The sequence below is a fragment of the Hypomesus transpacificus genome, chromosome 2 (assembly GCF_021917145.1).
Source record: "Hypomesus transpacificus isolate Combined female chromosome 2, fHypTra1, whole genome shotgun sequence".
Lineage (NCBI taxonomy): Eukaryota > Metazoa > Chordata > Actinopteri > Osmeriformes > Osmeridae > Hypomesus > Hypomesus transpacificus.
The window spans coordinates 16,066,110-16,093,772 of NC_061061.1; the positions used below are offsets into that span (position 1 = coordinate 16,066,110).

General features: G+C 47.2%; 4 protein-coding genes across 6 annotated transcripts; all 4 read right to left on the reverse strand.

Moving 5' to 3' along the window:
* Positions 1-10,724: 10,724 nt before the first annotated feature.
* On the reverse strand, positions 10,725-12,596 carry apoc2 (apolipoprotein C-II). The gene is made up of 4 exons (XM_047036612.1): positions 12,496-12,596; positions 12,019-12,082; positions 11,536-11,821; positions 10,725-11,280 (listed from the first exon to the last, which is right to left on the reverse strand). Exons 2-4 carry the CDS (start codon positions 12,065-12,067, stop codon positions 11,190-11,192), a joined length of 426 nt encoding a protein of 141 aa, XP_046892568.1. The 5' UTR covers positions 12,068-12,082; positions 12,496-12,596; the 3' UTR covers positions 10,725-11,189.
* A 3,687-nt stretch (positions 12,597-16,283) lies between these two features.
* Positions 16,284-18,357, reverse strand: apoa2 (apolipoprotein A-II). The gene is made up of 4 exons (XM_047036146.1): positions 18,252-18,357; positions 18,086-18,130; positions 17,013-17,247; positions 16,284-16,841 (listed from the first exon to the last, which is right to left on the reverse strand). The coding sequence occupies exons 2-4, from the start codon at positions 18,126-18,128 to the stop codon at positions 16,685-16,687; spliced, it is 435 nt and encodes a 144-aa protein (XP_046892102.1). The 5' UTR covers positions 18,129-18,130; positions 18,252-18,357; the 3' UTR covers positions 16,284-16,684.
* Positions 18,358-19,865: 1,508 nt separating this feature from the next.
* apoc4 (apolipoprotein C-IV) lies at positions 19,866-21,355 on the reverse strand. Of its 3 annotated transcripts, none has more exons than XR_006957506.1 (4): positions 21,064-21,355; positions 20,748-20,793; positions 20,485-20,572; positions 19,866-20,331 (listed from the first exon to the last, which is right to left on the reverse strand). XR_006957506.1 is itself a non-coding variant. In XM_047039131.1 (4 exons), the coding sequence occupies exons 1-4, from the start codon at positions 20,944-20,946 to the stop codon at positions 20,169-20,171; spliced, it is 327 nt and encodes a 108-aa protein (XP_046895087.1). In that variant the 5' UTR covers positions 20,947-21,022; the 3' UTR covers positions 19,866-20,168. The 3 variants fall into 3 exon arrangements, 1 of the variants encoding a protein (XP_046895087.1); XR_006957507.1 differs by lacking the exon at positions 21,064-21,355 and adding an exon at positions 20,878-20,950; XM_047039131.1 differs by lacking the exon at positions 21,064-21,355 and adding an exon at positions 20,917-21,022.
* A 2,265-nt stretch (positions 21,356-23,620) lies between these two features.
* On the reverse strand, positions 23,621-25,003 carry apoc1 (apolipoprotein C-I). Its single transcript, XM_047037097.1, has 4 exons — positions 24,924-25,003; positions 24,354-24,420; positions 24,043-24,181; positions 23,621-23,910 (listed from the first exon to the last, which is right to left on the reverse strand). The coding sequence occupies exons 2-4, from the start codon at positions 24,406-24,408 to the stop codon at positions 23,841-23,843; spliced, it is 264 nt and encodes an 87-aa protein (XP_046893053.1). The 5' UTR covers positions 24,409-24,420; positions 24,924-25,003; the 3' UTR covers positions 23,621-23,840.
* Between the last annotated feature and the right edge of the window lie 2,660 nt (positions 25,004-27,663).

Genomic DNA, 27,663 nt, shown 5'->3' on the forward strand with positions numbered 1-27,663 from the left:
AGAGAGAGTATTTTGTCCTTTCCTGGACCTACGGTTCTATTTATACCTTCTCCATTTAGCTGCAGTGGCACTAATCTGATTTGGCCATTTAGTGTCGGGGCCCCATAGAGGAATGACAGCCACTGTCCCTGTAGCTTCCTCAAGCCAAGAGACTGCCGTAGCTCACTAGCCCCTGGCCAGCACTGTGTGTGTCAGGGACTTGACAGGGGTCTCCTTGCACAGGCCCTGGTAGCACAGACACGTCCTCTGCCATCCTGCCTAAGACACACACCAACACACACACACTCTTATCCAGAGCGACTTACAGTAAGTACAGGGACTTTCTGCCCGATGCCAGTAGGGTGAAGTACCTTGCCCAAGGACACACCCGTCATTTGGCACGGCCGGGAATCGAACCAACAACCTTCCGATTAATAGTCCGACTCCCTAACCGCTCAGCCCTCTGACCACGTTACAGCGTTTCAGCATTGGTGCAGAAACGAGAAAGATTAACATGATGATGGATGGAGAGATTGATGCCTGTAGGAAGCGTTGAGGTAACAGGGACAGAGAGCACTGATGATAATGGATTGAGAGACAATCAGAGGGAGGGATGGGGGGGGTTGGAGGTTAGTGGTTGGATGGAACAGGGTGCAGGGAGAGTGAATTGACCCAGGAAGAGTATAGAGCGAGGGATGAAAAAGGGGATATTGACAGGAAGATCGGTCAGATGTGGGCTGCCTATCAGGAAGGGAGGAAGTGAAGGAGTGATTGACTGAACAGAGAAACACAACCTCTCTTTTTTTAAGACGTCATAAATCTGCATGGGCTGTCCAGTCTGAATGGCCAGTAATAATTCGAGTGCCATAAATAATGAGATGTTGGGAGGGAAGGGAGGGAGAATGGGAAAATGGAAGAGAATAGGTGGGAGGGAGGAAAGGATGGAAAAGGTCCGAGATAAAGAATGAAAGAGGCGCTTGTGCAATATCTGTTGTGCAATAAATCTGTTCATCTCCTTTATCCCTGAAAATGTCATATCCTGTGTGGCTTGATTGTGTTTACTGGGTGTGGTGGATGGTTCGTGTGTGCGTGCGTGTGTGTGTATGTCGGCTTATTTGATAGATGCCTCATAATATGCTGGATCTACTTGTCTCAGTAGTGGTGTGTGTGTGTGTGTGTGTGTGTGTGTGCGTGTAGCTACAGTACAAAAGACTATCTGTATTTTGTTTCCATTCAATGAGGACTCTGTTGTGTTTCTTGTTGGGGAATAAGACCGCCTGTTTTGTCTGATAGTACAGGACGACACCTTTCGATTGCAGTGCTTTGGTTTTAATATCGATTCCAGTTTGTGTGTGAGAGACACCTAGGGAGTGACAGAAGAGAGAGAGCGAGAGAGTGAGAGAGAGAGAGAGCGAGAGAGAGCGAGAGAGAGCGAGAGAGAGGGAGAGCGAGAGAGAGAGAGAGAGAGAGAGAGAGAGAGAGGGAGAGAGAGAGAGAGAGAGAGAGAGAGAGAGCGAGAGAGGGAGAGGGAGAGATTGATGGCTATGATGCACTCCGAAAGAAATAGTGTGTTTGTGTAGGGGTGGGGGTTGCGGAGAGATTTATGCGAATTAGGGTTAGTGAAGATGAATTACTGTCTGTTTCTACAATGTCTCTGTAATGGAATGAGCTGATTAGCTCCAAACAATCCTCACAGTGTGCGTTTTCTTGTCTGTGTGTGTGTGTGTGTGTGTGTGTGTGTGTAAGCTAACAAGCAATACCTTCACTCAAGCATACTTGGGCTAATGACATGTACCCTATTTCTCAAACTCTTGATTTATTTTGTTTCTAGATCAGTTAAACTTCAAATCATGTTTGGAGTGTTGTCTGACTAAAACGAAATGAACGGTGGGGATTTTTGAATCAAATGCCCTTTAACGTGATGGTATACATCATATTAAGTGGCTCTTTAACTGTGGGCCAGCTTTATCCAAGCTGCTGAATTTATCTTCCCAATCACAGACATGCACAAGGGAAATTTCCATCCCTTCTAGAGTTCAACTGGGCTGGTCTGTCTGGTCCTTTGAAGCTAGATTAGAGACGAGAGGGTGCATGAGAGCTCGACATCCGACTGGAGCTAAGTGCCTTCGCAGGAATGCACTCAACGAGATCTTTGTCCCTCACCTAACTTACTTAACATACAGACAGCGGGTGAAGCATCTGCACTATCACAGTAACCAAGGCTGAAACACCATTACACACACACAAACAAACAGAAACACATGCAGACAAACTCTAAAAGGGTTGAGCCAGGTAACAGTGACGGGGCCATGACTAAGCTATCCTACCTGAGGCCCACCGTCTGTGGGTTGAAGAGTAGGAAGTACCCTGGCTGTCTAGAAGGGAGAGGAGGAGGAGGGAGAGGAGGAGGAGGGAGAGGAGGGAAAGGAGGAGGGAGATGGAGAGAAGGGTAGGAGGGAGAGGAGGAGGGAGAGGATAGAGGGGGAGGAGGGAGAGGGGGAGCAGGGAGAGGAGGGAGAGGAGGAGGGAGATGGAGAGAAGGGTAGGAGGGAGAGGAGGAGGGAGAGGATAGAGGGGGAGGAGGGAGAGGGGGAGCAGGGAGAGGATGGAGAGGAGGGAGAGGAGGGAGAGGGGGAGGAGGGAGAGGAGGATGAGAAGGACAGGAGAGAGAGGCCTGGAGGAGTGGGAGCAGCTGTTTGTGTGGGTCCACAGAGAGCTTCTGTACACGCTGGAGGCTGCTACTGTCGAGCAGTACTGTAGAGCAGGTGTCTGGAGAACACCGGCTCACGAACACACGCCATTTCTCTCACACTTCCAGGCAGAAATGGAATGCATGCTGCAGAATCTTTCTCACACACACCCACATATCAATTCAACCACCGAAAACCTTGTACCATAAGGTGTTCACACTCTAAAGTGCGTGCACATTCATACTCTCTGCAGAAAGCTCTTATATGTACGGTATATGTACAGACTTGGCCAGCCGAATGTCAAGGATAATGAAACACTTCACAGGCCTTCAGGCGAGTTCACCCATGGAGTGTAATGAAAGACCGAGCATTCAGCGCTTCCACACACCGTGAAACAGACCTTTTTAAACAGTCTGAGGTGCATGGGGATGACACACACACCTGCCTGGGGGGGCATATTTCCCCTCTGCACACTGAGAAACACACGGGGGGGGGGGGGGGGGGAGAATGGGAAATGTTTGGTGCCTTGGTCCATTCTGCAAACATGGCTGCCCACTCACTGGTTGTCTACCTCGCAAAAAGAAATGTGTACGCGAGAGACAGACCGATAGACGGCTAGAAGTGACTGCATGTTGATTACTTTCAATACCCCCCCCCCCCCCTCCAGGCCATTATACACACATGCCTTTCACAGCACAGACTTGTTCTTGCACACTTGCACTCTCCATTTCTTATTCTTTTTTTCAGCTTTTTTTCAGTCTTTCTGTCTTTCCAGAGCAAGCTTAAATGCACCATGTTCCTAAATTGTTTTTGCTTTTCTGTACCTCTCTCGCTCACACACACACACACACACACACACAACCACACACACACTCAGACGCCCCCAAATGGGCTGTAAATATAATAGCTGTAGCAATTTGAGGGACTGTATTATGGTCTCAGAGGAGCCCCCATAACAGAGCTCGTTCTCTGCTGAATCCTCAATGTAACCTTGCTACGTCTCCTCTCCTCCCTTTCGTCCTTTGCCTTTGTCTCCCCCGTCCTCTGCTTTCTCTCTGTCTTCCCATCCACCCCCCCCCCCAGCCTCCTTTCCTGTCTGTCTCTCACCTTTTCCCTCCATCTCACGCTCCCTCTCTCCCGCTGCCTCGCGTCTCTTCCCCCTCTCTGTCCCTCTTCTACTCTGCGACCCACCAAACCCTTCTCTCCTTTTGTCCCCCTTCTTTCTGCTCTCTGACCTTTTTAAATCTCTCATCTTTCTCTCTCTCCATTGCTCCCCGTGCTCCGTTTTTCAGTCCTGCTGAAGAATCCCCGTGAGAGACAGAGAAAAAGAGAGAAAGAAAGCGAGAGAGAGAGAGAGAGAGAGAGAGAGAGGTTTAAAGACATTAGGAGAGAGAGGGAATGAGAGATAGTGGGAGAGTGTATCTGTTTTTGTCCAACGCGGATAGAAAAACAGGCCTTGGATTAATGGACGGCAGCAAGGTCATTATAACACTATCTGTTCTAGGTGCACTATGGTAAACATACTCCATCTTGGAATGTCTCCCCTCCACTGTCCCTCTCTCCTGAACTTTGATACCTGGGTTGGGCTGCTTCACACCCAGCACTGGTGATGGGCGGTGCAGCCTCTGGTATTCCTCCTTATCAGACCTGTCTGCTTTATTTGATGGCGGATAGGCGAGCCAGGCTCTGGGAATGCTCAGACACACACACACACACACGCACACGCACACGCACGGTAGTGTGCGTGTGTATACAGTAACGCCGTGTGCTACCTCACCTCCCCTGCATGGTAAGTGCTGTGAAGAATGTGTGTGTCGTGCGGTTTGGAGAGTGAGAAAGGGTTTATAGGTCTTGTTCTCCTGCCAGACACTACCTGTTGCTCTCCCCTCCCTGCTTTGCTGCCCAAACACCACGTTCAGACTCGGGCCTGGGATTGAATTAGGAGCTGGAGTTAGACCTAACTTCAAGATCATCAGCCTTCAGTACCTGGGCAGTTAGGACCACTTCTACCTTCCAATGGTATCAACCAGAGAGGTGCATGGCCAGGGCTAGTCACTCAACAGCCATGTTAGACTCTTATTAGAATTTCAAGTATCCACGCCTTGGTCCCATTCTTCAGATAGTACTGCTTGGTAGCGTCAGTGTTTCTGACAGACCACAGTGACAACCAATAGCAGCCTGGAGACGTTGCTGTGTTGGTGTTGTGGTAACACCAGGTGCCAAGCAAGGATTTAGCATTCCAGAGGGTTAGGGAGTCAGGGAGTCTTGTAGGGAGTCAGGTGGTCGAGTGGTTAGGGAACTGGGCTATTAATCGGAAGGTTGCTGGTTCGATTCTCAGCCATGCCAAATTACATTGTGTCCTTGGGCAAGGCACTTCACCCTACTTGCCTCGGGGGAATGTCCCTGTACTTACTGTAAGTTGCTCTGGATAAGAGCGTCTGCTAAATGACTCAATGTAAATGCAATGTACTTGGGCCCTACCTGAAGTGTGGAGAACATTGTCTGTTTGTTAGTTTAGACTAAAACTGTTGTCTCCTTGCTGAAAAGAATGCCTTTCAAACACACACATACACACACAAACACTCGCAAAGAACCCCCAGCCTCGGAAAACCTGGATATGTGTGTACATGTCTGTATTCCGGCTGCTTGTCATCATACATACTCACACATACATAACCACACAAGAAGCAGCTTGCCATCATACATACTCACACATACATAACCACACAAGAAGCAGCTTGCCCAGGTATGTGCCCTAGCCATTTTGCCAGAACGGGGTCTTCAACACGACTCTCATCATCACACTGGGAGGAAAAGGGAGAAAAAAGAGGAGAGAGATATAGCAGGATGTGTGTGTTTGCAGGCAGAGTTGTTTGGGTTCAGTGTGAAACAATGCCAGTGGGCAGGTAAGTGATCTCCCAGTGGGGCCTCGGTCTTCGGACGGTACCCCTCCCTCACTCCCAGAGCTCTATTACCACAAACAGGCGTGTGATCTCCTGGCAAACACACAGCCCACGGCATCAATGCTAATGCATTATCATAGAATGTGTGTTTGTGTGTGTAAGTATAAATGGACACGCACTTGAGTCGGTCGGTCGATACAAATCCATTACTGCCTGAAAGCACAAGTATGACGATACGGTACATGCATCAATACTGATGCATTAATTCTGAATGCGTTCTCTCTCTCTTTCTCTCTGTCCATCTTTCTCTCTCTCTCTCTCTCTCTCTCTCTCTCTCTCTCTCTCTCTCTCTCTCTCTCTCTCTCTCTCTCTCTCTCTATCTCTCTCTCTCTCTCCTAAATGCTCTTGCACACTCGCCATAATTATAAACAAAACATCCTACTGTGGTTACTGGACACAGTAGGGGCAGTATCTCCCCTCTGAATGTGTCAGAATGGCAGTGTCTCTATCTCCATCACACACACACTCACACACATGCACACCCACACGTGCAGTACACACACACACACACACACACACACACTAGGCAGCTTTTCAGGTGCTCCATCACTCCCCCTGATTAAAAGGCTGTGGAGAGGTTGCATTAGAGAGAGGATGAAAGGCGACTCACTTCCAGCTCCCACACTAACCATGATGAAGGGGGTGGGGAAAAGATGGAGGGAGAGGGAGAGCGGGGGGGAACGGGGTACCACTCAGACTGTCACGGGTTCATTGGCTTTGTTAAGGCCCATGATATACATTATCCGTACACACACATACACACACGTGTGCATTAGCTCTCTCGCAAACACACACCCTTAAGCACATAGTCTCTCGCAAACACAAACTGACACACTCTCACTGGTAGCTATTATGTGAGTATCATTAAAGCACTTTATCCTAATTTAGTCTTTAGTGGGCGATGAGGAGAGATTCGGGCGGTTTCCAGCTTTCCTGCACAATTACGTTGTGCACTTCATTAGTGAGGGTCTTGTTCAGACTCACTGCTTTCTGTGTACATAAGAGCGCACACTGGTTTCTCTCTCCCTTTCTCTCTTTTCCCCTAACTGTTTCTTACTCAAGCTCTCTCTCTCGCTCTCTCTCTCGCTCTCACGCTCGCTCTCAGTCTCAGTGTTTCACCATCATCATCATCACTGTGTCAACGGGCCACAATGCGAACGTGATGTGTGTATGTGTGTGTGTGCGCTCACCACCCCTCTACTCATGATGGAGGTGTCACAGGAGAATTCCGAGAATTCTAAGCTCCGATGAGCGATAGGAAACAGAAACTTGGGAGGGCGGAGGCGGGAGGGGCAAGGCATGGAGAGAGAGAGAGCTGGGTCACAGAGGGTGGAACAGTGTCCAACCTGGCAACCCATTTTCATATATTTCACACAGATATATCTCTGAGTGAACACATGCCTACAGTAACTGCATCAGAGCAAACAAATATACCTCAGGGTCATGTGTGCTGTGACAGAGAGAGAGAGAGAGAGAGAGAGAGAGAGAGAGAGAGAGAGAGAGAGAGAGAGAGAGAGAGAGAGAGAGAGGCAGAGAGGCAGAGAGAGGCAGAGAGAGGCAGAGAGAGGCAGAGAGAGGCAGAGAGAGACAGAGAGAGAGAGATTTGGTTTATGACCAACAACTTGCCATATCTCATGTATCTCATAGCTCATGTGTCATCCCACTTAACTGTTAGCATCACCGTGACAACACTGTATCACCATGACAACACTGGGAGCCAGAACCCCAGTTTTCAGGACTCAAACCCCTCTCCCCTTAAGACCCTGGGGAGGTCAGTGGGGTGGGGGGCAAATCTGGGGAGGGGGGCAGAAATGGAGGAGAAGGGTCGACTGGGACGGCGGAAGGGGGGAGAGGAAACGCGTGGACAACAGATGGCCTAGTGGCCCTGGTGTTAGACAGAACAGTAATGGACCCAGCTGTCAGTCACACACAAGTTGACTCACAACTTTGTGTGTGTGTGTGTGTGTGTGTTTGTGTGCGCTCACACACTGTACATAATGTATGAAACACATGAATAATTGATTCACATAAAAATGCATGAATCCATGTACTCTCTGTGTTCAGTGCCCGTGTGTATGAACTAATGACTCACGTGTGTGTGTGTGTGTGTCTGTCATGGTTATGTGTTCCTAAGACTCAGAATCTGGTCACACCCATGCTGAAGTTTGCAAAGAATGCCAGCCTCATTTCACCTGTCCTCACTTTATCTCCCCCTCTATGAACTGCATCTCTGGTGGCCCCTCTCTCTCTCCCACTCCCTCTCCCCCCCTCTCCCACTCCCTCTCTCCCCCCCCTCTCTCTCTCTCTCTCTCTCTCTCTCTCCCCTCTTTCTTTCTCTATCATCATCTCATTCTATTTCTCTTTTACTATCTTCTGTCTCTCCAAGAGGCCATGAATTAACGCGTGTATGAGGCTGGGGGCTGGGGGCTGGAGGCTGGGGGCTGAAGGCTGGGGGCTGGAGGCTGGAGGCTGGGGACTGGAGGCTGGGGGCTGGAGGCTGGGGGCTGGGGACTGGAGGCTGGGGGCTGGGGGCTGGAGGCTGGGGGCTGGAGGCTGGGGACTGGGGGCTGGGGGCTGGGGGCTGGAGGCTGGGGACTGGAGGCTGGGGGCTGGAGGCTGGAGGCTGGGGACTGGAGGCTGGGGGCTGGAGACTGGAGGCTGGGGACTGGAGGCTGGGGGCTGGAGGCTGGGGGCTGGAGGCTGGAGGCTGGGGGCTGGAGGCTGGGGGCTGGGGCTGGAGGCTGGGGGCTGGAGGCTGGGGGCTGGAGGCTGGGGGCTGGAGGCTGGAGGCTGGAGGCTGGGGGCTGGAGGCTGGGGGCTGGGGCTGAGGGCTGGGGGCTGGAGGCTTGATGTACAGAAGATGCCCCTTGTCACTGTGCCCCTGATACATTGAGGAAAGACCCAGGCCCCTGTATTGTCCAAAACACTATACCTCGATACACGCTCCAGACAGTCCACTGAGGCATCCCTGGGCTTTACTGCCATCTAGTGGTGATTGAGAGAAGTGCAGATGAAGTGTCTGCATAATAATCTCCTTTTTTTTACTATTTTCAAACAGACATCTCCAACTTGTCCAGCAACCTTGACCGATCCATGCTACGAAAACACACTGACTGTATGTGACACTCTCTCTCTCTCTCTGTCTCTCTCTTTCTCTCTTTCTCTCTCTCTCCTCCTCTCTAGACAGGATCCGCAGTCAGCTGGTCAAAATCTCATTGGCGCGCCGTTCCTGTGAGACCCAGGTGCGTGTTATATGACTTGTTCTTGTTTATCATGGAACACACACACAAACACTCCTACGCACACAGACACCAGAGAACCTTTATAATGAGCGGGTGGGCTACTGTGAGGAATAATCACAACTGGTTAGTGTAGCTGCCAAACCAGCTGCGAGGGTCAAATTCACTGGAGTTGAAATGAGATTTAAAAAACGGAAAAAAAGACAGAAAGAGGGAGCGAGGCAGAAGTTAGATGATTGAGGCAGATTGGGAGGAGGGAGGGAGGGAGGGGGGAGGGGGGGGAGGGAGGGAGGGGGGGAGGGGGGGGAGGGAGGGGGGGAGGGAGTCAGGGGGATGCTGCGGACGGTCGGCCGTGTGAACTCCAGCTGTGAGGTGTGTCAGTCATCCTGCAGTGTGGCCTGGCCAGAAGAGGAGCCAGCGGTAGGAGAGGAAAGCAGACGAGAAGAGACGACGCTTGGTTCGTCAGTCATCCTCATCCACCGTCTGGCCGCCTCCTACACTCTGACCAGCAGCCGTCTGCCCGCCTCCTACACTCTGACCAGCAGCCGTCTGCCCGCCTCCTACACTCTGACCAGCAGCAGTCTGCCCGTCTCCTACACTCTGACCAGCAGCCGTCTGCCCGCCTCCTACACTCTGACCAGCAGCCGTCTGCCCGTCTCCTACACTCTGACCAGCAGCCGTCTGCCCGCCTCCTACACTCTGACCAGCAGCCGTCTGCCCGTCTCCTACACTCTGACCAGCAGCCGTTTGCCCGCCTCCTACACTCTGACCAGCAGCCGTTTGCCCGCCTCCTACACTCTGACCAGCAGCCGTCTGCCCGTCTCCTACACTCTGAACAGCAGCCGTCTGCCCGCCTCCTACACTCTGACCAGCAGCCGTTTGCCCGTCTCCTACACTCTGACCAGCAGCCGTCTGCCCGCCTCCTACACTCTGACCAGCAGCCGTCTGCCCGTCTCCTACACTCTGACCAGCAGCCGTCTGCCCGCCTCCTACACTCTGACCAGCAGCCGTCTGCCCGTCTCCTACACTCTGACCAGCAGCCGTCTGCCCGCCTCCTACACTCTGACCAGCAGCCGTCTGCCCGTCTCCTACACTCTGACCAGCAGCCGTCTGCCCGCCTCCTACACTCTGACCAGCAGCCGTCTGCCCGTCTCCTACACTCTGACCAGCAGCCGTCTGCCCGCCTCCTACACTCTGACCAGCAGCAGTCTGCCCGTCTCCTACACTCTGACCAGCAGCCGTCTGCCCGCCTCCTACACTCTGACCAGCAGCCGTTTGCCCGTCTCCTACACTCTGACCAGCAGCCGTCTGCCCGCCTCCTACACTCTGACCAGCAGCCGTCTGCCCGTCTCCTACACTCTGACCAGCAGCCGTCTGCCCGCCTCCTACACTCTGACCAGCAGCCGTCTGCCCGTCTCCTACACTCTGACCAGCAGCCGTCTGCCCGCCTCCTACACTCTGACCAGCAGCCGTCTGCCCGCCTCCTACACTCTGGCCCGCCTGATGTTTCGCGTGGAGCTGGAGGTTGCAGCCGTCCACCACGTGAAGCCTGTTACCTATAATGGCCACGGGCCCAATGTGTTTAAAGACGTATCGATTTTCTTTAACACATGGCAACTTCATTCGGCTGATTAACTCACAAGATGTATGTGAAAGCAAGCTGGTGGTATTTCATTGTCTATTGGTGTTTCAATTGTATAACTCTGCCGCTAACAATCAAAACCCTTTATTGGCTCAACAAACTTTGCCGGTGAAATAATTTCTTGTTAAAATCCCAGGCAAGAGAGGATAAATTCTGCAAAAGAATTCAGCATATTCTAAATGTCTCCCATTTATTAAACACATCACACAAGTTTCCTACAAATTATTTATTGTTTTTTATTGTGACATAAATATGTTGCTTTTCTGAAACTCTTTTCTTGAGGTCCTAGATCCATTGCTTGATGAGGCGGAGGAAGGACACCAGGGGGCGCTGCAGTAACTGCAAACACCTTCTTATCCTCAGACTTCCAATAGTAGTCTCCTGTAGACTAATGCATACCTACAGGCTCCTGATGATAAGGTGCTATGTGCTGTTTCACTCTTTGGTCTGACATTTGCATCTAAATACTGTTTTACATTCAGAGGTTTCCTTTTTCCAGTCTCTCTTGGGCTTACTGTGGAGCTCTAGACAGGTTCTCTGAAACAATGGTTCTAGAATGTTTTGTATGTCGCGGGGATGGCTGAGTTTAGGTCAACTGAAAAATTCAACCGAGAGTTACGACGATCTAGGGTGCTGTTGGGGAGTGGTAGGTGGATAGGGGGAATTGGGGGGGTCTTTACTGCTGGGGGTAGAAGATGTGGTAGACTTGGTCCTGCAGGATGCCAGAGTAGGTCTTCATGGCTCTGGTGGTGTCTTCATAAAGGTTCCTGAAAAACAGACGCACACAAACACACGCAGAATGTTTGAATGATCTTGTGGTCGCTGCGTTGGGAATGTTTTTAATGTCTGCGGTTTCGTTCAGTGCCTTGGCCAAACACAAAATTATGTATTTTAACACATTTCCCTGCTCAAAATATCAAATAAGTCCCGAGATAGGATCTGACATCTGACTAAAACCAAAACCCTGTTTGCAGGCCAACATTTGTCAATCTGACTGTGTTGTGTGGGTTTGAGTGTCTCACTTGGCCTTCTCCTCCAGTTTCAGCCCCCTGAGGCTGTCCAGATATCCAGAGGCAGTATCGATGGAGCTGTCGTAGTAGGACTTGACAGAGGTTGAGATCTTGCTCAGGGTTCCTTCCTCTGCGACCTCGCTGTGGGTTCCTTCTTCTGCGACCTCGCTGTGGGTTCCTTCCTCTGCGACCTCGCTGTGGGTTCCTTCCTCTGCGACCTCGCTGTGGGTTCCTTCTGGCTCGAACTCACTCGCAATTTCTCCCTCCGCCTGTCTAGCCACACGGAAGCTCTCAGCATCTGAGCAAAACAGACAGGGTCAAACAGGTCAGAGAGAAAGAGACCGCTGAAATGTCCGGCTGCTCAGGGCGCGTTCGTTAGCTAGCTGTTCGGACTACAGGCCTTCTTATGTTCGGGGGGACGGGCCTAGCTGGGGACACAGCAAGGGAACGTGACTCGTATGATCTAAGTTGGGAGAGAAACGTAAGTGTACTTACTGATAGCCAGGAGAGCTACAAGCACAGTAATGACCAACAGCTTGTTCATGGTGTCACTTGGGATCTGTGGACACAAGAACATTGGATACTTTTACAAGGAAATGTTTTCATAAACCTATCCACTAGAGGGCAGCATTCTCCTGGATTTCCTAGTGGCAGACAACTGCCCAACAATCTGTTTCTAAGTTCCTATGATCGTGGCAGATTCTGAAAATGACACAAACTTTTAAACATTTACAAATGTTTTCAAGGTTATATTGTACCCTGATAAATGAGACACTGTACACTTTTCTCTTGTGGATGCACTCAATATCTTTCCTTACCCTTTCCAGTTCTCAAAGACCTTTACATTACAGAAATACTTTTTCAACGCTTTGGATTCCATTGGATTGATGTAAACTTGACCAAAGCAGAAATACTGGCTTAAAAGAGTGAGTGTATAGTGTAGAAAAAGAAAAAATAGATATCTGTACTCACTTTTTCTCCTCTTCAGATACTTGTGCCGTGCAGGTTAGCAGGTAAAATAATTCTCTGGCTGCTCTGTATATATAGGAGTGTAAATATGTTGACTTGTCGTTCCCAAAGCCAAAGTGCACTCTTTTGAAGATAAACAGCCACCGTTCAGGATTGTGCGCGTGTAGGTGCGTGTTTGTGTGTTTGGGAGTCTGTCTTGTGTGTGTGTGTGTGGGTGCTGTAACCTTGTATCTGCAAAAACAGTGAATGATCGAAGATGGAGACGCTATTGGGATCTCCCATCGTAGCAGCTCCTTATTTGACATCTCATTCAATCAGACACCGTTGCCACACCGGAGGGATGCGTGCGCCAGCTTACGTCCTGTACACCGTCAGAGTCACTCTGATCACTGCCAGAGGGCCGATCATTCAGAGGCCTTTCATCTGTGATTGACTGATTTGTGTCGTATCAGCCAACCCCCCCCCCCCCCCGCCCCCCTCCTCCTCACCATCTTTGCCCCGCATCTCAGCCTGCCCCTGTGCAAACACACACACACACACACTGTGGCCCTTGCATAACGCGATGCTCGTGCGTGAACGTCCTACTGGGACTGAGTCCTAAGTCTAGAGTGGTGAAGACACGTCAGCCTGGCTTCTACAGGTCAGCTGGATGGCAAGTCCAGCAGGGTCTGGGGGGGGGGGGGACAGGCAAGTTCGCTGAAGGCCCAGTTGCCGTGGGGGCGGGATGGGGGGGAGAAGGGGGACGACGACACGTGGGGGGCAGTAGCATGATGTTCTAGACATGGTAGAGCAGTACTATGATGTTCTAGACATGGTAGAGCAGTACTAAGATGTTCTAGACATGTTAGAGCAGTACTATGATGTTCTAGACATGGTAGAGCAGTATTATGACATTCTAGATATGGCAAAGCAGTACTATGATGTTCTAGACATGTTAGAGCAGTATTATGACATTCTAGAAATGGTAGAGCAGTACTATGATGTTCTAGACATGGTAGAGCAGCACTATGATGTTCTAGACATGGTAGAGCAGTATTATGACATTCTAGAAATGGTAGAGCAGTACTATGATGTTCTAGACATGTTAGAGCATTATTATGACATTCTAGATATGGCAAACTATGATGTCCTAGACATGGTAGAGCAGTACTATGATGTTCTAGACATGTAAGAGCAGTACTATGATGTTTCTAGACATGGTAGACAGTGCTATGATGTTCTAACCTGCACAACAGTACCATCTTATCTGTCTCAGGGCTGTGTGTTCTGATAAGGGCTGTACAGTCTCAAACAGTTCCCAAGGCATTCCAAGGCATTCCCCCCCCCCCCTTGTCCAGCTCGGGAAGAGGAGGTGGGTGTGTGTTTGGAGGGAGGGGTGAAGCATGTATCACAATGTAGAAACAGACCAGAACTAATAACATCAGCAGCACCCATTCTATTCATTTTTGCCCTCAGTGTACTCTGAAGATTGAGCAAGTTATGTGGGCTGTGTTTCTTGACTGTACTCCAAGATCAATGTGGAGAGCAGCAGAGAGCAAAGAGAAATGACCAGCAGGTCACACAGGTGTCCTCTCTCCTCTCGTCCCCTTGTCTCCCTTCCACATTGTCTCTTCCTCATCTCTCCTCATCTCTCCTCATCTCTTCCTCATCTCTCCTCATCTCTTCCTCATCTCTTCCTCATCTCTTCCTCATCTCTCCTCATCTCTCCTCATTTTTCCTCTGAAAAATACCTACCTTCCTACCTTTCATCTGTTCTTCTGTATTCCTCCTCTCATCACTTATCCTCTCTTCTCCCCCTAGTCCTCCTCATTTCTCCTCCCTCCTATTTCCCCTCCTCTTATTTCTCCTCTCCTCACTTCTCATCTCTCTCCTTCCCTCTCTCCTTCCCCCCCCCCTTCTCTCAGCAGTGGACACAGTGGATTTGGAGAGCAGAATCCAACTCTGAATCAATTTGATATCTGCAGACCTTGAGAACTTTGCTTGATACAAAAAGACTGACATGTTTTACTTTGCTGTGAATAGTTTCTCCTGCAGCCTCCTTCAGGGACAATTCATTTAGCCTTGTGTTCATTTTTGTTCTTTTTTTGCAAAAGAGAAGAGCAGCGTATAATACAAGATTTTAACGGTATTATAAATACTGAACTGTTTATAGAGACACATTTACTCCGTGATAGATTAAATTGCTTTGTTGATTTTTCATTATCTTTACTTTTCAATTGCTGCTATTGTGTGCATTTTGTCGCGTTTTAACAAGGAAGCCCTCTCTGTTTTGACAGATTTTGTATGCACACGGCATAAACTGGATGATTGAATTACCTTTGGGATTTATAAAATTGATTGAATTGAGTCTATTCCATCATGGTGACATTAGCCTGACGTTGTCATACTCATAATTCTAGTCAGAATATGAGTCTGAAAACTCTCCGTTGGGCTGTGACTACGGGGCGTGTTTCAACCGAACTCGTAAAACAAATGTCTCTTCGCTCAATTGGATAAACCTACAACCAATCAGAGCAACGTAATATGTTGTTTGTTGAAAACGAATTCAACCCAAGCGCTCTTTCGTGACATTGTTGATTACGTTACTGTTGATCATCTGTCCATCATCGTATAAAGCCCGCCCTGGCAATTTCATTGGTCCGTCCCGATTCTGGTTTTCTGTAGTTGTCCCAAATATGAGACCCTCCAGACCCAACTTCTCGACCAAATTCTTTTGTGGGCGGGGAGAAGTTGGGCTGGCAGCCAGGCTATGGTGACATACCAAAATGGCCCCAATCAGTTTTATAAACAAGTCAAGTTTCATCATCATTGTGTTGATGGTAGCACACAATGATACAAAGCTCATGGCACCATTTCAGTTTCAGAGAGGCTGCATTAGATGTAACAACAGTTTTCCATGTGTTCATACCTCTATTCATTCAGTCCTCCAGCCATCCTTCCCTCCATCCCTCCATCCCTCCATCCCTCCTTCCCTCCGTCCCTCCGTCCCTCCGTCCCTCCATCCCTCCGTCCCTCCGTCCCTCCCTCCCTCCGTCCCTCCGTCCCTCCGTCCCTACATCCACAAGCATAAACCCAGCGTGACCACCGGGCCATGGAAGGATGCAGGGACAGAGAGGTTGTGTGGATGCGTGGTGAATAAGAGAGACTTTATATCCTCTATGCTTCCACTGCTAGTTCATGAATGACCTCACTTCCTCATCCTGTACAGACAGGATGTATGGGTTTTGAAATGACAGATGTGGCCGAAACTTGGTCTGGCATGACCCTCAGGCTGCATGTCATGTCATCCACGGATATCTCTTACGCAATCAGATTACGCTGTAGATGCGTTTCATTGAAGGTCTGGGCCTTCCATTTTAGTGGACAGAAACACTGCATGCATCACAGACCTGGACACCCATGCTCACAAACTACACGCTGCTACGTCACTACATGCCGTGCAACTGCTGCCAAACAAACTTATTTTCTTTGCAATAATGATTACATCATAACATGTGTCTTCACATGATTATGATTTAAAGAGCAGTTAGATTATCCACTGCAAGAAGATGCCTAAATGACTCAAGTCTGCTGAGTGAGGTTATTAACTTAAGGAAGTGCAGAGTCTCTGTTGATCATGACTGGACCATTGGTTTTCGTCATGTCATTTGTATGTTTCTGATGTGGTTGTTTTGAGACATGAGGATGTATATTTCATATTAAACACAAAAAATAAATGAAGGTAAAAGTTCGTGAAATGTCATAGATAGTGTTGTGTGATGCACCTTAGTAAATGAAAAATGACTCCAGGGTTTCAAGTTCCAAATTTTTACTGACAATACTCACAAACAAGTCCACACATACACTCATGCGAGAGCAACAGACACAGAGTTACAAACTGTACATGCACACAGATAGACAAACAATGTCATTATTTCATCTACCTTGCTCTGACCTTGGTTTTCTTAGGCAAAGTCCGTTGTTTGTGGAATGTCAACAAAAGGGGTTAACTTTGGAATGAGGTTGGGGGTGAGAGAGGAAGGGCAGGGAGGTGGGTTTGGGGAGGGGGGATGAGTTAAAATACTGGGTGGGATAGCCTTTTTACCACTAACAGCTAGCTAAAGCGCTAAGCTAGCTACAGCGCTAAGCTAGCTACAGCGCTAAGGTGAAAGGCAGGAAACATGCACGTTTTTGTTTGCGACCGTGTCTGTTTTTACTCGGCGGGCAGGTACGTGTCCAGGTACACCTTGGCTTGGGTGATGACGTCATCCAGGTAGGTGCCAACGTGGGGGCGCAGGTACTTTCCGTAGATGCCCAGGCCGGCACTGCGAGCCTTGTCCACCAGGGGAGCTGCCTCACCGGCCAGACCGCTGCAGAGCACAGAGCAAGAGAGGAGAGAGGGTGTCATGCACAGGATGCTGGCATCAGAAAAAAAGCTGAATCCGACCAATCACGTTCGTAGATAAATATGAACCGTCTGATGCCAAGACCTACTGACTGACTGACTGACTGACTAACAGTATGAGGGTGGCGTTACTCACGTTGCGACCTTGACGACAGCCTGGAACTGGGGCTTGGTTTGCATGTCCTCAACGTAATCCTTGGCAGCCTGTGAACGTCCCTCTCCCAGGCTTTCTACCACGGGGCCCATGGCGGCCTGCAGCTTGCCGTAGGCGGTGAGAAGGCGCTTGTAGAACACCCCCTTCATGGCCTCATACTTGTCCACCAGCTCCTGGTCTGGTGCAGGAACATCAAACTGGCACAGGGACATGGAGACTGGGGGAGGAGGGGGGTGGGGGTGGAGAGAGGAAATCGATCAGGGACAAGTGAGGATACTCAGGTGGGATGGAGGGAGGAAGGGAAGAGAAGAGAAAGAGAGAAAAAGATTTCTGCCGCGTCGCAATGGTAAATTTTGATGTCTGTTTCTGGTTGTTTTCTCTTCATGTGTGGCAAACTCTCTCTGCTCTATCTGTGTGTGTGAGAGGGTCTGTATATGTGGTCATGGGTCAGGCCAACATGACCTCTCTGCCCTCCATTATCCCTCTAGAAAACCTATTGGGGAAGGCTTTATCAGACAGCTTCTGGATGCCATAGATTCCCTCAACCAATCAGCTCGCAAGGCCTTTGAGCTGACAAACAGATACCAGTGGTGACAGCAGAGGTTGTTAGGTCCAGACCCAGAGATCTCTGTCGCTGAGCTTCCAGACAAGGTTGGCTGTATCTATGTCCCTATTCTGAACTTATTTTAACCCAATTTGTTATTCTACCACCAAAATTACTTTGATTTACAACTTGACATTTTGATAACCTGATATGGACTCACAAACAACCTCACATATTCTGCAGCTTCGCAACGGGACTTGTTAGTGAAGCATGTATCACAATGTAAAAAGTGATCAGTACTATTAACATCAGCAGCATCCATTCTATGGGACAGCTAAACATCAAGGCAGAGCAATGCTTTCCCCCATAGTGTACAAACAGAGTACAAATTCTAGTACGAAAGTCTTGGAATTGGAGACTATGTGCAGTAAGCATGCTGTGGTATATTTGATGGATACAGAACCGCACAGGGTGGTTATGGGAGTTGTGTGTGGTGTGTTCAGGTTCCTACCTTGGAGGGCAAGGAAAACGGCAAGGAGGTATTTCCCAGACATATCTGTAAAAGAAATGATTTTCAGTCATACAAATTCTAGTGCAATGTATTGCATCAAAATGTTGAAAAATAACTTCCTAAAATAAGTAAGTATGCATTAAAAAGAAGTTGCAGAAAATGTTACCTGCAGATGTATCGGTTCTGATCTGTGAGTTGAACAGTAAGACAGTCTTCTCTGATAGTGAGTTGTCTGTAATTCTCCAGACCAGTGGACAGGATGATATAGGGAGCAGAGCCAACACGTCATCTAATTAGCACGCACATGCACACACGCACACACACACACACTTAAACCCCCACACATATTTTACACACACATTTACTCAGATATGCACACACACACACGCCTGGCCGCACACATTGTATCTATGGGACAAACATCCACACACGTATTCACCTACACAAAGTCCATTGCACTTGATTTTCTATCTCCGTACATATGGTGAAATATTTGACAGTGGGGGTTGTGCAATTGAACTTTTAATGAACCTTCATGGAAGCCAAAATGTCTCCATGTACTTTATATTTATAAGTTGATGGTGAAGTGCTTTTCAATTAAGAACTTTTTAAAGTTTTTGCATGTAAACAGGTCTAATGAAACATTAGTTAATGTGCCACATTATTGTAAAGTCTTCATTTGAGTAGATGTTTTGCCACTATGTTCAAATGTTTTTTGTCCTCACTGTAGTCTGAAGATTGAGCAAGTTATGTGGGCTGTGTTTCTTGACTGTACTCCAAGATCAATGTAGAGAGCAGCAGAGAGCAGAGAGAAATGACCAGCAGGTCACACAGGTGTCCTCTCTCCTCTCGTCCCCTTGTCTCCCTTCCACATCGTCTCTTCCTCATCTCTCCTCATTTCTCCTCGGAGACCCCCTTCCTTTCATCTGTTCTGTATTCCTCCTCTCATCACTTCTCCTCTCTTCTCCTCTCCCCGCTGTACTCCTTGTCTCTCCTCGTTTACTCCTCCCATCCCATTTCCCCTCCACTTATCTCTCCTCTTTTACTTCCCATCGCTCTCCTTCCCCTCACTCCTTCCCTCCTTCTCTCCTCTCCAGTCTTTCTCCTCTCCTCCCCTCCCTCCACTTTTCTCCTCACTTCTCCACCCTACTCCTATCCTCTCCTTCTCTCCTCCTCTTCTCTCCTTTCCTCTGGAATCCAGTCCAGACAATAGACCTGTTGAACTCAGACAACCACATTGCTCTTCCCTCAACTTTGACCCTCGCTACTCTGATAACAGTAATCTGTACAACCTAATCAATATTACTCCCCCGCCGTTCTTTTCTCTCAAAAATTGTTGAACTGAATAAATATTTCTAAAACTGGTTGTTCCCAACCTTGATTGTGATTGGCTATATGGCATTCCATGCCGTTGTAAAATCCAGCATAACTTCACAGGTTGTCCTCATAACATTCTTTAACATTCCATATTACTGCGCATCGAATATTTCAAATTGAAAAAGACGGCAAAGATGTCCATCTGGCTGTTGCGTGGCAACGATTGATGTTGGAACTATACTTTGTAGTAGCGGAAGAATGACGGTTTATCATTAAACTATTTTGTTTTTAATTGTTTTTATTGATGAAACCATATCAAATATTTGTAGAAACAGTTTTAGAAAAGCAATAAGCCCCGCTTCGCGTCGTGCCTAACAACTCCCCTTACCTGTTCTAAAATCAGCGTAAACCACGGCCTCCTGGGGCTTATTGCTTAAATAACAAACACTACACACACACAAAAGCATCTTGATATATTTATTCCCATAAGCCACAGAATATCAGTCAACCACATCCCTGATATCTAGAACACAGAGGTTCTGGGCCACATCAGTTTAACCCCATATCACCACCACCTTTCCTTAATAGCTCTTTGATCAGTTTGAATTACCCTGATGTGCTGTATACTGTACACTGTGTGTCTGTGACATTGCGAGACTTGCATGAGTCCGTGTGTAAGTCTGTCTGCACGGCGTAATGGTCGAAAAGAGACCGTATGACCCAAATCAATGTTTGTGATTTGAAACGGTTTTGACCCACTGTCTGTTCAGTCGGATCGGAACTGTTGGACTCGGTCATAGACAGAACTGCTGAGGGATGAGACCATGTTGATGTAGGGCTCAGTTACGGGCTTGATGTGGTCTTCGTAGTATGCACCCGCGTATCCCAAAACAGTTCCTCCAATTCCCTTGACTCGGGCAACGCCATTCCTGGGAATAGGTAGGTGGAAGAGGTATTTGTACATTTGATCTTACAAGAATTGGATAACATACACAATTGGTCATTGGTAGTCTATAAACTTCATCTGGTAGTTGATCTTAATGCCTGTGTTTGGTGGAGGGGGGGAAAGTGTGTGTGTGTACCTGTATCTGTCTGAAACACGTTGCAGTAGACCAGGTTCAGACTCAGACCCTGAAGCTGGGGGTGTCTGTGCTACGATGGGCTCGCACACTGCCGAATACAAACAGGACGAGAGAGGGGAAGGGGTGGAGGAAGAAAGAGAGGGGAAGGGGTTGGAGAGAGGGTCAAAAAGGACGAGAGAAGAGAGAATGAAGGCTCTCCCTCAAGATGTCGCTGTTTTCTAGTTGTTTTTTTATTTTGTTATTTTATTTAGACAATTTCATACCTTGCATCAGCAGTATAAGAGCTACGACCTGCATCATCGTCTGCATCTGTGAAAGAACACGGAAAGAAGAGGATTAGCCTCAAACCACATGCACACAATTGCACACACATATCTTGACAAGACAACGTACTTCTGTGTGATTCAGATCAATTCAGAACACAGTATTTACATGTTTACCAAGTGTGTTCACACAACACATCAAATCTGGAACCTCCCCTCCACATCAAACTCCTCCAATACGTGCTGCATGACCAACGGTACACCGACACACAAAATGAAACCCAACGAAAGCATTGTGAATGAGAGAGTGGGTTACCTTTTCCTTGACCTTTTGATGAGTTTTGGCTGTTTTGTGACAAGCTCCTACTTCATATTCAGATGTGGTCAAGGGGTTCGTAGGCTATTAGAAGACCAGTCACGTGACCACTGCTCTTGTTTTTCTGACCACTATCTGTTTGCAGAGCTACTTAACCCTTTTGCTTGGTAAGGGAAATCATTTTGGCCTCTGTTAATTAGTCTTTCCTGGTATTTCTTATTGTGGTCTGGTTGTATGCTGTTCAGCACAGAAGCATTGTTCGAACTCCAGATTTTGGAATTCAGTTTTGGCCATGTAACAGATTTAATTGGCGTTTTGGCCTTGAGCACCTTTTTGGATGTCTAGGGTCTTTCCACATCAGGTGTTCAGCTGTACACATGTTCTCTGGGGTCAGACTAGGCAGCCTATTTGGCAGAAGCTTGATACGTTTACAGATCAGACAGTAGCAGAAGTCTCTGTTCCTGCAGATGTTGGTTCCTGTGTTGGCAAGTGAGTACATGTTGGATGGCTTCCAGTGGACCTTGTCAGTGGATTTGGTGAGCAGAGTCCAACTCTGAATCAATTTGATATCAGCAGTCCTTGAGAACTTTGCTCGATACAAAAAAGACTGACATGTATTACTTTGCTGTGAATAGTTTTGCCCTGCAGCCTCCTTCAGCCTCCAGAGTGAGCAACATATAACGCCCAACTTTTGACGGTATTATAAATACTGATCTGTTTATAGAGTTGATTTTCATCATCTTTATTTTTTCATTGCTGCTATTGTGAGTAGTATATTGCATTTGAATCAGCGAGTTCTCTTTGTTTTGACTTGTTTGGTGTGCATCTTTGGGATTTACAACATGAATTGAGTCCAGTCCAATCCATAACATTACAAAACAAAATGGCCCAGATCAGTTTTATAAACCTGTCAAGTTTCATAACCATTGTGTTGATGATAGTACACAATGATACCAACCTTGTGACACTATTTCAGTTTCGTAGATGCTACTTTAGATGTAAGGACAGTCTTCCATCTTATCATTCCTCTATTCATCCATTACTCCATTTCTCCACCAATCAGAACAGGGTCTACTGGGAATATGCAGAATGGAAGGAAACTATCGGCTGACAAGTGAACGCTGTCACACTGTCAGGCCAGGCAATCAAAGTGAATATCCTCATCGTAGGTCATCTCCTATGATCCGTATGACCTTTCACCTCACTGACTCCTAAACCCACCATCACTCTTCGGACCTCGGACGTTCCAGGACAACAGAGAGATGATTAACTCAAGGCAAACAGCGACTTTAGCCAGGGCCTTGAAATGGCCACCGGTCACCATGTTGGAAGTTGCCCTTTGGTACCAGCTATTGACCCAGATAGACGGCTATCTCTGCCAGACTCCATCTGTCGTTTATCTCTGCTTGTATCTATCCATTACGTTTATACCTCTGATACTGATGTGAACTTGTGATAACTTCCAAACCCAGAGTTATAAGATACAGGTGCATGAATTGTAGAGCGTTGAATGTGAATGTTTATAGCTCTGCAGACATTTGATAAGAAAGTGTTAAACTGTAAGACCAGCTATCTGCTACCACAGGTTATATGGTCATGCAAATCTAATAGAGTTCAAGTCCCAAAATGCAAATAGACAATTTGCATCAAAATGTGTCTTTTAATGCAGCAACAAACAACAAATGGAAATACTAATAATGACTATAGATTATACTAATTAAAGTATGTTGCTATAATATACTAATAAATAAAATGTTTTATTGTGTGCTCAACATACCCCCGTGTGATGACTGGTGTTGCTACGGACACAGCGGGCTTACATAATTTATTATGATCCTATATTGACTTCCACAGAAAATCAACAAATTCACATGGACGATTATCTAAATTTATATTTGGCTTTGCTTTATTACTATTAAACCCTGATCATAGGGGTCAGATGGCTGAGCGGTTAGGGAATCGGGCTATTATTCAGAAGGTTGCCGGTTCGATTCCCAGCCGTGCAAAATTGAGTTGTGTCCTTGGGAAAGGCACTTCACCCTACTTGCCTCAGGGGAGAATGTCCCTGTACTTACTGTAAGTCGCTCTGGATAAGAGCGTCTGCTAAACGACGGAATGTATATGTGTATGTATATGCATGTATATGCATATGTATATGTCATACAACAACAGCACAATGTGTGGTATGATATAAAGCCCCTGATCTCCAGTAATTAATGAATGTGTTGTCATGTATTTGTTTTAATTTGTGTTCACGTGTAAATTAATTGAAATCAGTGATCAAATATCTTACATCCATATCATCACGTTTGCTCACATTCGCAAGGCATTGAAAATGGCCACACACTGTTTCAAAATATTGTCTTTGAATAGATGCTGTTGTTAATATGTAAGTATTAACCTGTAAAAGACAGAAAAATCGTTCTATCCAACCCAAACGTCCCGTTGGAATTACTAATGATGCGTTTGCTTTATTATTTTTAAGACAGATCACCGTTTTCACATCTACAAAGAACATTGTTTTCATTCAGATTAAAGAAATACTGAAGCAAATTCATATTATTCATGTTTTTTTTTTATTGTTAACATTCAACTAACTTCGGACACATTTGTATTGTTTCTGTACTGGGCAAGATCCAGAAATGACACTCAGATCAATGGTTTCTCTTCACCTAGAGTGGGATGTGACCACAACATGAGGGTTTTCCATATGATGAGCCTTGTAAACGGCGGAACAGGAAGTCCGAAAGGTCATTAAAGGGCGAGAGATCAGGAGCTTATTGGTCCTTGGGGAAGGTCTCATCCACCTTCTGCTTGACCTTCTCAAACTGCTCAGTGAACCAGTCCCTGGTGAAGATAAAACAGACCCCAATTGAGCCACGAAAATAAAGTGCTGTCATGGTACGTGTGTTTGTTTGTGTGTGTGTATGTTTGTTTGTGTGTGTGTGTGTCTGTGTCTGTGTGTGTGTGTGTGCCCACCTGGTTTTGGTGGCAAACTCGCTCTGATGAATCTGCTCTAGAGTAGTCTTGGTCTTCTCAGCCAGACCATCGGTCAGTTCCTTCACCTGGGTCTGGAAGGTGGCAAAACGCTGCTCAATAGTTTGCTCCTCCTGGGCTTCTATTGATGGGAGCAAACAAGAAGGTTAGACCAAATGGAAAGCGACAAAGGGAGAGCCAGAGATAGAGAGAATAGAGAGAAAAAGTTTGAGCTAGAGAGAAAGGGTTGAGTGTGTGTGGTTGAGTGGGGAGGTGTGGGTTCATTTTGTTAGCTTTAAGTCATGGGCTCATACCTGTGTGTGCAGCGAACACAAGCATGAGCACGGCGATGGCGATGGCAAGTTTCATCTTGACAGTTGGCTGTAAAAGTCATAAATAGTTAAAGGTTTGCTCTCAAGTGCTATGTGATCTAACGGTAAATGCACGTTTTTCTTCAAAATATACACTGGCATTGTTTTGATTGAGCCCTGTGCTTCAGGACCGGGAGAAATGGCTAGCTCGGTTTAAAGTTGTAGCCTATACTTAAAAAAATAAATAATAATGACTGATGAGCACAATCTAATGATTTGTTCAAATAAAGTTTTTTCTCGGTCGACTTTAGAATACTTTTCTTTTGTCATTTTTTTAAAATAAAGTATGGCACCACGTTTAAATAATCACCAACAGACTATAGCGCTAACTTTTTAATTATGAAACGGTTCGTGAATGTAATCTATAGCGCATTTTGCTCTTTTAGTGGGCTACTGTTTTAACAATCGTTGGTAAAAATATTCTATTCGCTTTTCTATCTAGGCTAAAAATTGATAAACTGCATCAAGAAAGTTGTCATAATATGCAAAATAGGTCAATCAATCTGGTCTTACCTGTAGGCTGTGGTAGAGAATAACCCAAGTGTACCAGAACGCTAAACGTTCACCATCTAATATACTCAGCTCCAGCTAAGTGACGCAACTATCCGTCCATTCTGACTCATAATGACCTCGCAGCTTTGCACTCCGTCTTGCGGAGATCCACTCAACCTCCTTCTGCGCCCCTCTGCATAATTTCGCAATTTCATTGATCAGACACTGACATAGGTACCCCATTACTTTGTTTACTGACGCGGTTGTACACTTTTACTATGATTACGAATGATTAAAGTGATAGTTGTTGGTGGTCATTGGTCAATATGGGTCACAGTGTTTCAGTTTGTCAGTTCAGAGTTCTCCAGTATTTATCTAAAAATTGCCATGACATGGTGATATGGTGTTATTTTATTGCATTGGTGATGAGTCAGGGTGCACTATGATCCGAGTTCAGAAACTACTGATAATGTTGTGGTATGGATCTTCTTTTTCAACAGTGTTCAGTATCAGGTTGATATCTCTGGGTATTTTTTACACATTGTTTCAAGGGTTTCAAAGTCTTCATGATGTTTTGAGAAGCCATGATTGCTGAGTGCTGCACAAGGGGCTGTAGTTCCTCAATGAAATCTGGCATTTGAAATCCATTTCAAATGTTCTTTGTTCCACACAAAGAGCCCACAGCCAACAATAAAAGCAATGTTAGCATACTTAATGCTAATCCCAGACTCACAACCTCCCCTATAGCTTCATCAACACCACCTCCAGCAATCACATCAGGCCACAAACTCTTATCTCCACTGCCCCCTGACCACCCCTGAGTGCTACCTATCTCACCCCTAATCTTAGCAAGCAGAGATATCAGGGGTGTATACAGTGGGCTGGTGTCATCATGCTATCAGTGTAAACTTATGTAAAGTCATCACCCTCGGATTGTCTTCAACAGACATAGCAATCATAGGATCTCAAAAGTCACTTAACTTTTCTCCTGTACTAGATTCTACTTGCGTGTGCACACAACATACTGGCAAACGTATGTCTTGTTGGTCTACTGAAACTGCATATCTTCTATACATATATATATGTCTGATATTCATAGTTCTGAATTAGTTGAGCATTCAAAGCTCACTGCATTGGCGCCCATCAGTTTAAACAGTGGCCAGAATAACAGGACTGGGAAGTATAGAATCACCATAACACCACATGATGGTCAGGTAGACGGACAGGATGTGATTGGAAACTTTGTAGGGTCCATCACAAAAGACCAATATCCACATTGACAACTAGGTCCAACATTGGCAGACCGGCAACCTGGCTGATGTTGACAACAAAGTTCGTTGGCAGATCAACTATGTCGTTGAATCCTCGGGTTGGATGACCTCTTGTATATAATGGCAAATGTGTGTGTGCGTGTGTGTTCACCAAGGGTTAATGGGGTTATTTCTAACATATCACATCCCTCATCTCAGCACCTATTTGCCTACTGGCCACTTGGATGACCATAGGGGTGTTGATGGCAGTACTCTTCAGAGGCTCAATTCAGATGCACAGACACAAATTGTCATGTAAACCCCCCCTAGACAACTCCCTCCCCCAACACCACCTATTGGAATGAGCCTTCATCTGCATGGCCTTTGTCCCAGGGCATCCTGGAGAGGGGGCTGTTGTTGCGTATGCAGAACACCTGTTGCTCACGTCTCCCAGAGAAGCGTCTGAGTACTCACAGGACTGGCACAAGGCCAAAAATGGGCCATGTCTGTCTCGTTCATGAATCGCGATAACACGCCAGATGATTGGCTGTGGTTGCCCTCCGTCAAGTGACCCCCCGAGGAGACTGAGGCTGGTGCCGGTTCCTGGAGGGGGGAGGGGGGAGGGGGAAGGGGAGAGGGACGGAGGAGAAAGGAGGAGGTAGAAGGAGAAGTGGGGAGATGGGAGGGGGGAGGGGGGGGAGGGGGAAGAGGAGATGGGAGGGAGGAAGGGAGGAGGAGGAAAAGAGGAGATGGGAGGGAGGAGGGAGCCAGAAAGAATGGATTTTGTAGGGAGGAAAGGGGGAAGTGAAAGGGAGTAAGGAGAGAGAGAGAGAGCGCTTAATCAAAAGTAAAGTGGCCGTTTGGGGGGGGGGGGGGGTTACTGCCGGTCATGACTGGCTAATACCTGGGGGCCTCTTGTGGCAGGGCCAGGGCCCCAGTCAGACAGGAGACACCCCCAAGGGCCTGTGTGAGGAGGATCGTCTGTGTTGGAGGAGACCCCTGTGGCTACAATATTTATTGTAGGTTTCATTGGTGTTTAGCTGTCTCAAACACTGGCTTCCAGTCAGAGAGACGCGACAACAAGCACATGCTCAATGTCTTACTCATTCTTACCCTGTCATGTCTGCGTGCAATGTTTTGTGAGAGGTTGTTATAACACAAAGTAACGTTTGGAAGAGAGGGAGTCTGTTATTCTCTTATCTTTTTCTCAAAGTCTCATGTTGTGGTAAGGAAATATTCTTGTATGTCGCAAGAATGTGGTGTTGTGTGGCTCGGAGGTTCATAGAAGGAAAGAAACTGTTGGAAAGGGTTTTAAATTAAACAACCAGGACAAAAACAACACAGCTGTAGTCCTTGATACAGTTAGAGGATAAGAAAACACTTTGATGTCATCAAATTCCTGTGAGCGCCCAAACGTTTCTCTGGGAGACGTGAGCTACAGGGCTGCATGCATACACAACAACAGACCCCTCTCCGGGATGCCCCGGGACAAAGGCCATGCAGATGAAGGC

Excerpts from the sequence above, each read along its gene's own strand:
- apoc1 (XM_047037097.1), bottom strand. The coding sequence starts at position 24,408 with ATGAAACTTGCCATCGCCATCGCCGTGCTCATGCTTGTGTTCGCTGCA. Across the intron at positions 24,182-24,353 it reads TGTGTTCGCTGCACACACAG|AAGCCCAGGAGGAGCAAACT; the intron begins GTATGAGCCCAT and ends TCCCATCAATAG. Across the intron at positions 23,911-24,042 it reads GAGTTTGCCACCAAAACCAG|GGACTGGTTCACTGAGCAGT; the intron begins GTGGGCACACAC and ends TATCTTCACCAG.
- apoc4 (XM_047039131.1), bottom strand. The coding sequence starts at position 20,946 with ATGTGTTGTGTGAACACACTTGGTAAACAT. Across the intron at positions 20,573-20,747 it reads TCTTATACTGCTGATGCAAG|TGTGCGAGCCCATCGTAGCA; the intron begins GTATGAAATTGT and ends TGTATTCGGCAG. Across the intron at positions 20,332-20,484 it reads CGTGTTTCAGACAGATACAG|GAATGGCGTTGCCCGAGTCA; the intron begins GTACACACACAC and ends ACCTATTCCCAG.
- apoc2 (XM_047036612.1), bottom strand. The coding sequence starts at position 12,067 with ATGAACAAGCTGTTGGTCATTACTGTGCTTGTAGCTCTCCTGGCTATC. Across the intron at positions 11,822-12,018 it reads TGTAGCTCTCCTGGCTATCA|ATGCTGAGAGCTTCCGTGTG; the intron begins GTAAGTACACTT and ends TGTTTTGCTCAG. Across the intron at positions 11,281-11,535 it reads AAACTGGAGGAGAAGGCCAA|GAACCTTTATGAAGACACCA; the intron begins GTGAGACACTCA and ends TCTGTTTTTCAG.
- apoa2 (XM_047036146.1), bottom strand. The coding sequence starts at position 18,128 with ATGTCTGGGAAATACCTCCTTGCCGTTTTCCTTGCCCTCCAAG. Across the intron at positions 17,248-18,085 it reads CGTTTTCCTTGCCCTCCAAG|TCTCCATGTCCCTGTGCCAG; the intron begins GTAGGAACCTGA and ends CTCCTCCCCCAG. Across the intron at positions 16,842-17,012 it reads GCTGTCGTCAAGGTCGCAAC|CGGTCTGGCCGGTGAGGCAG; the intron begins GTGAGTAACGCC and ends TGTGCTCTGCAG.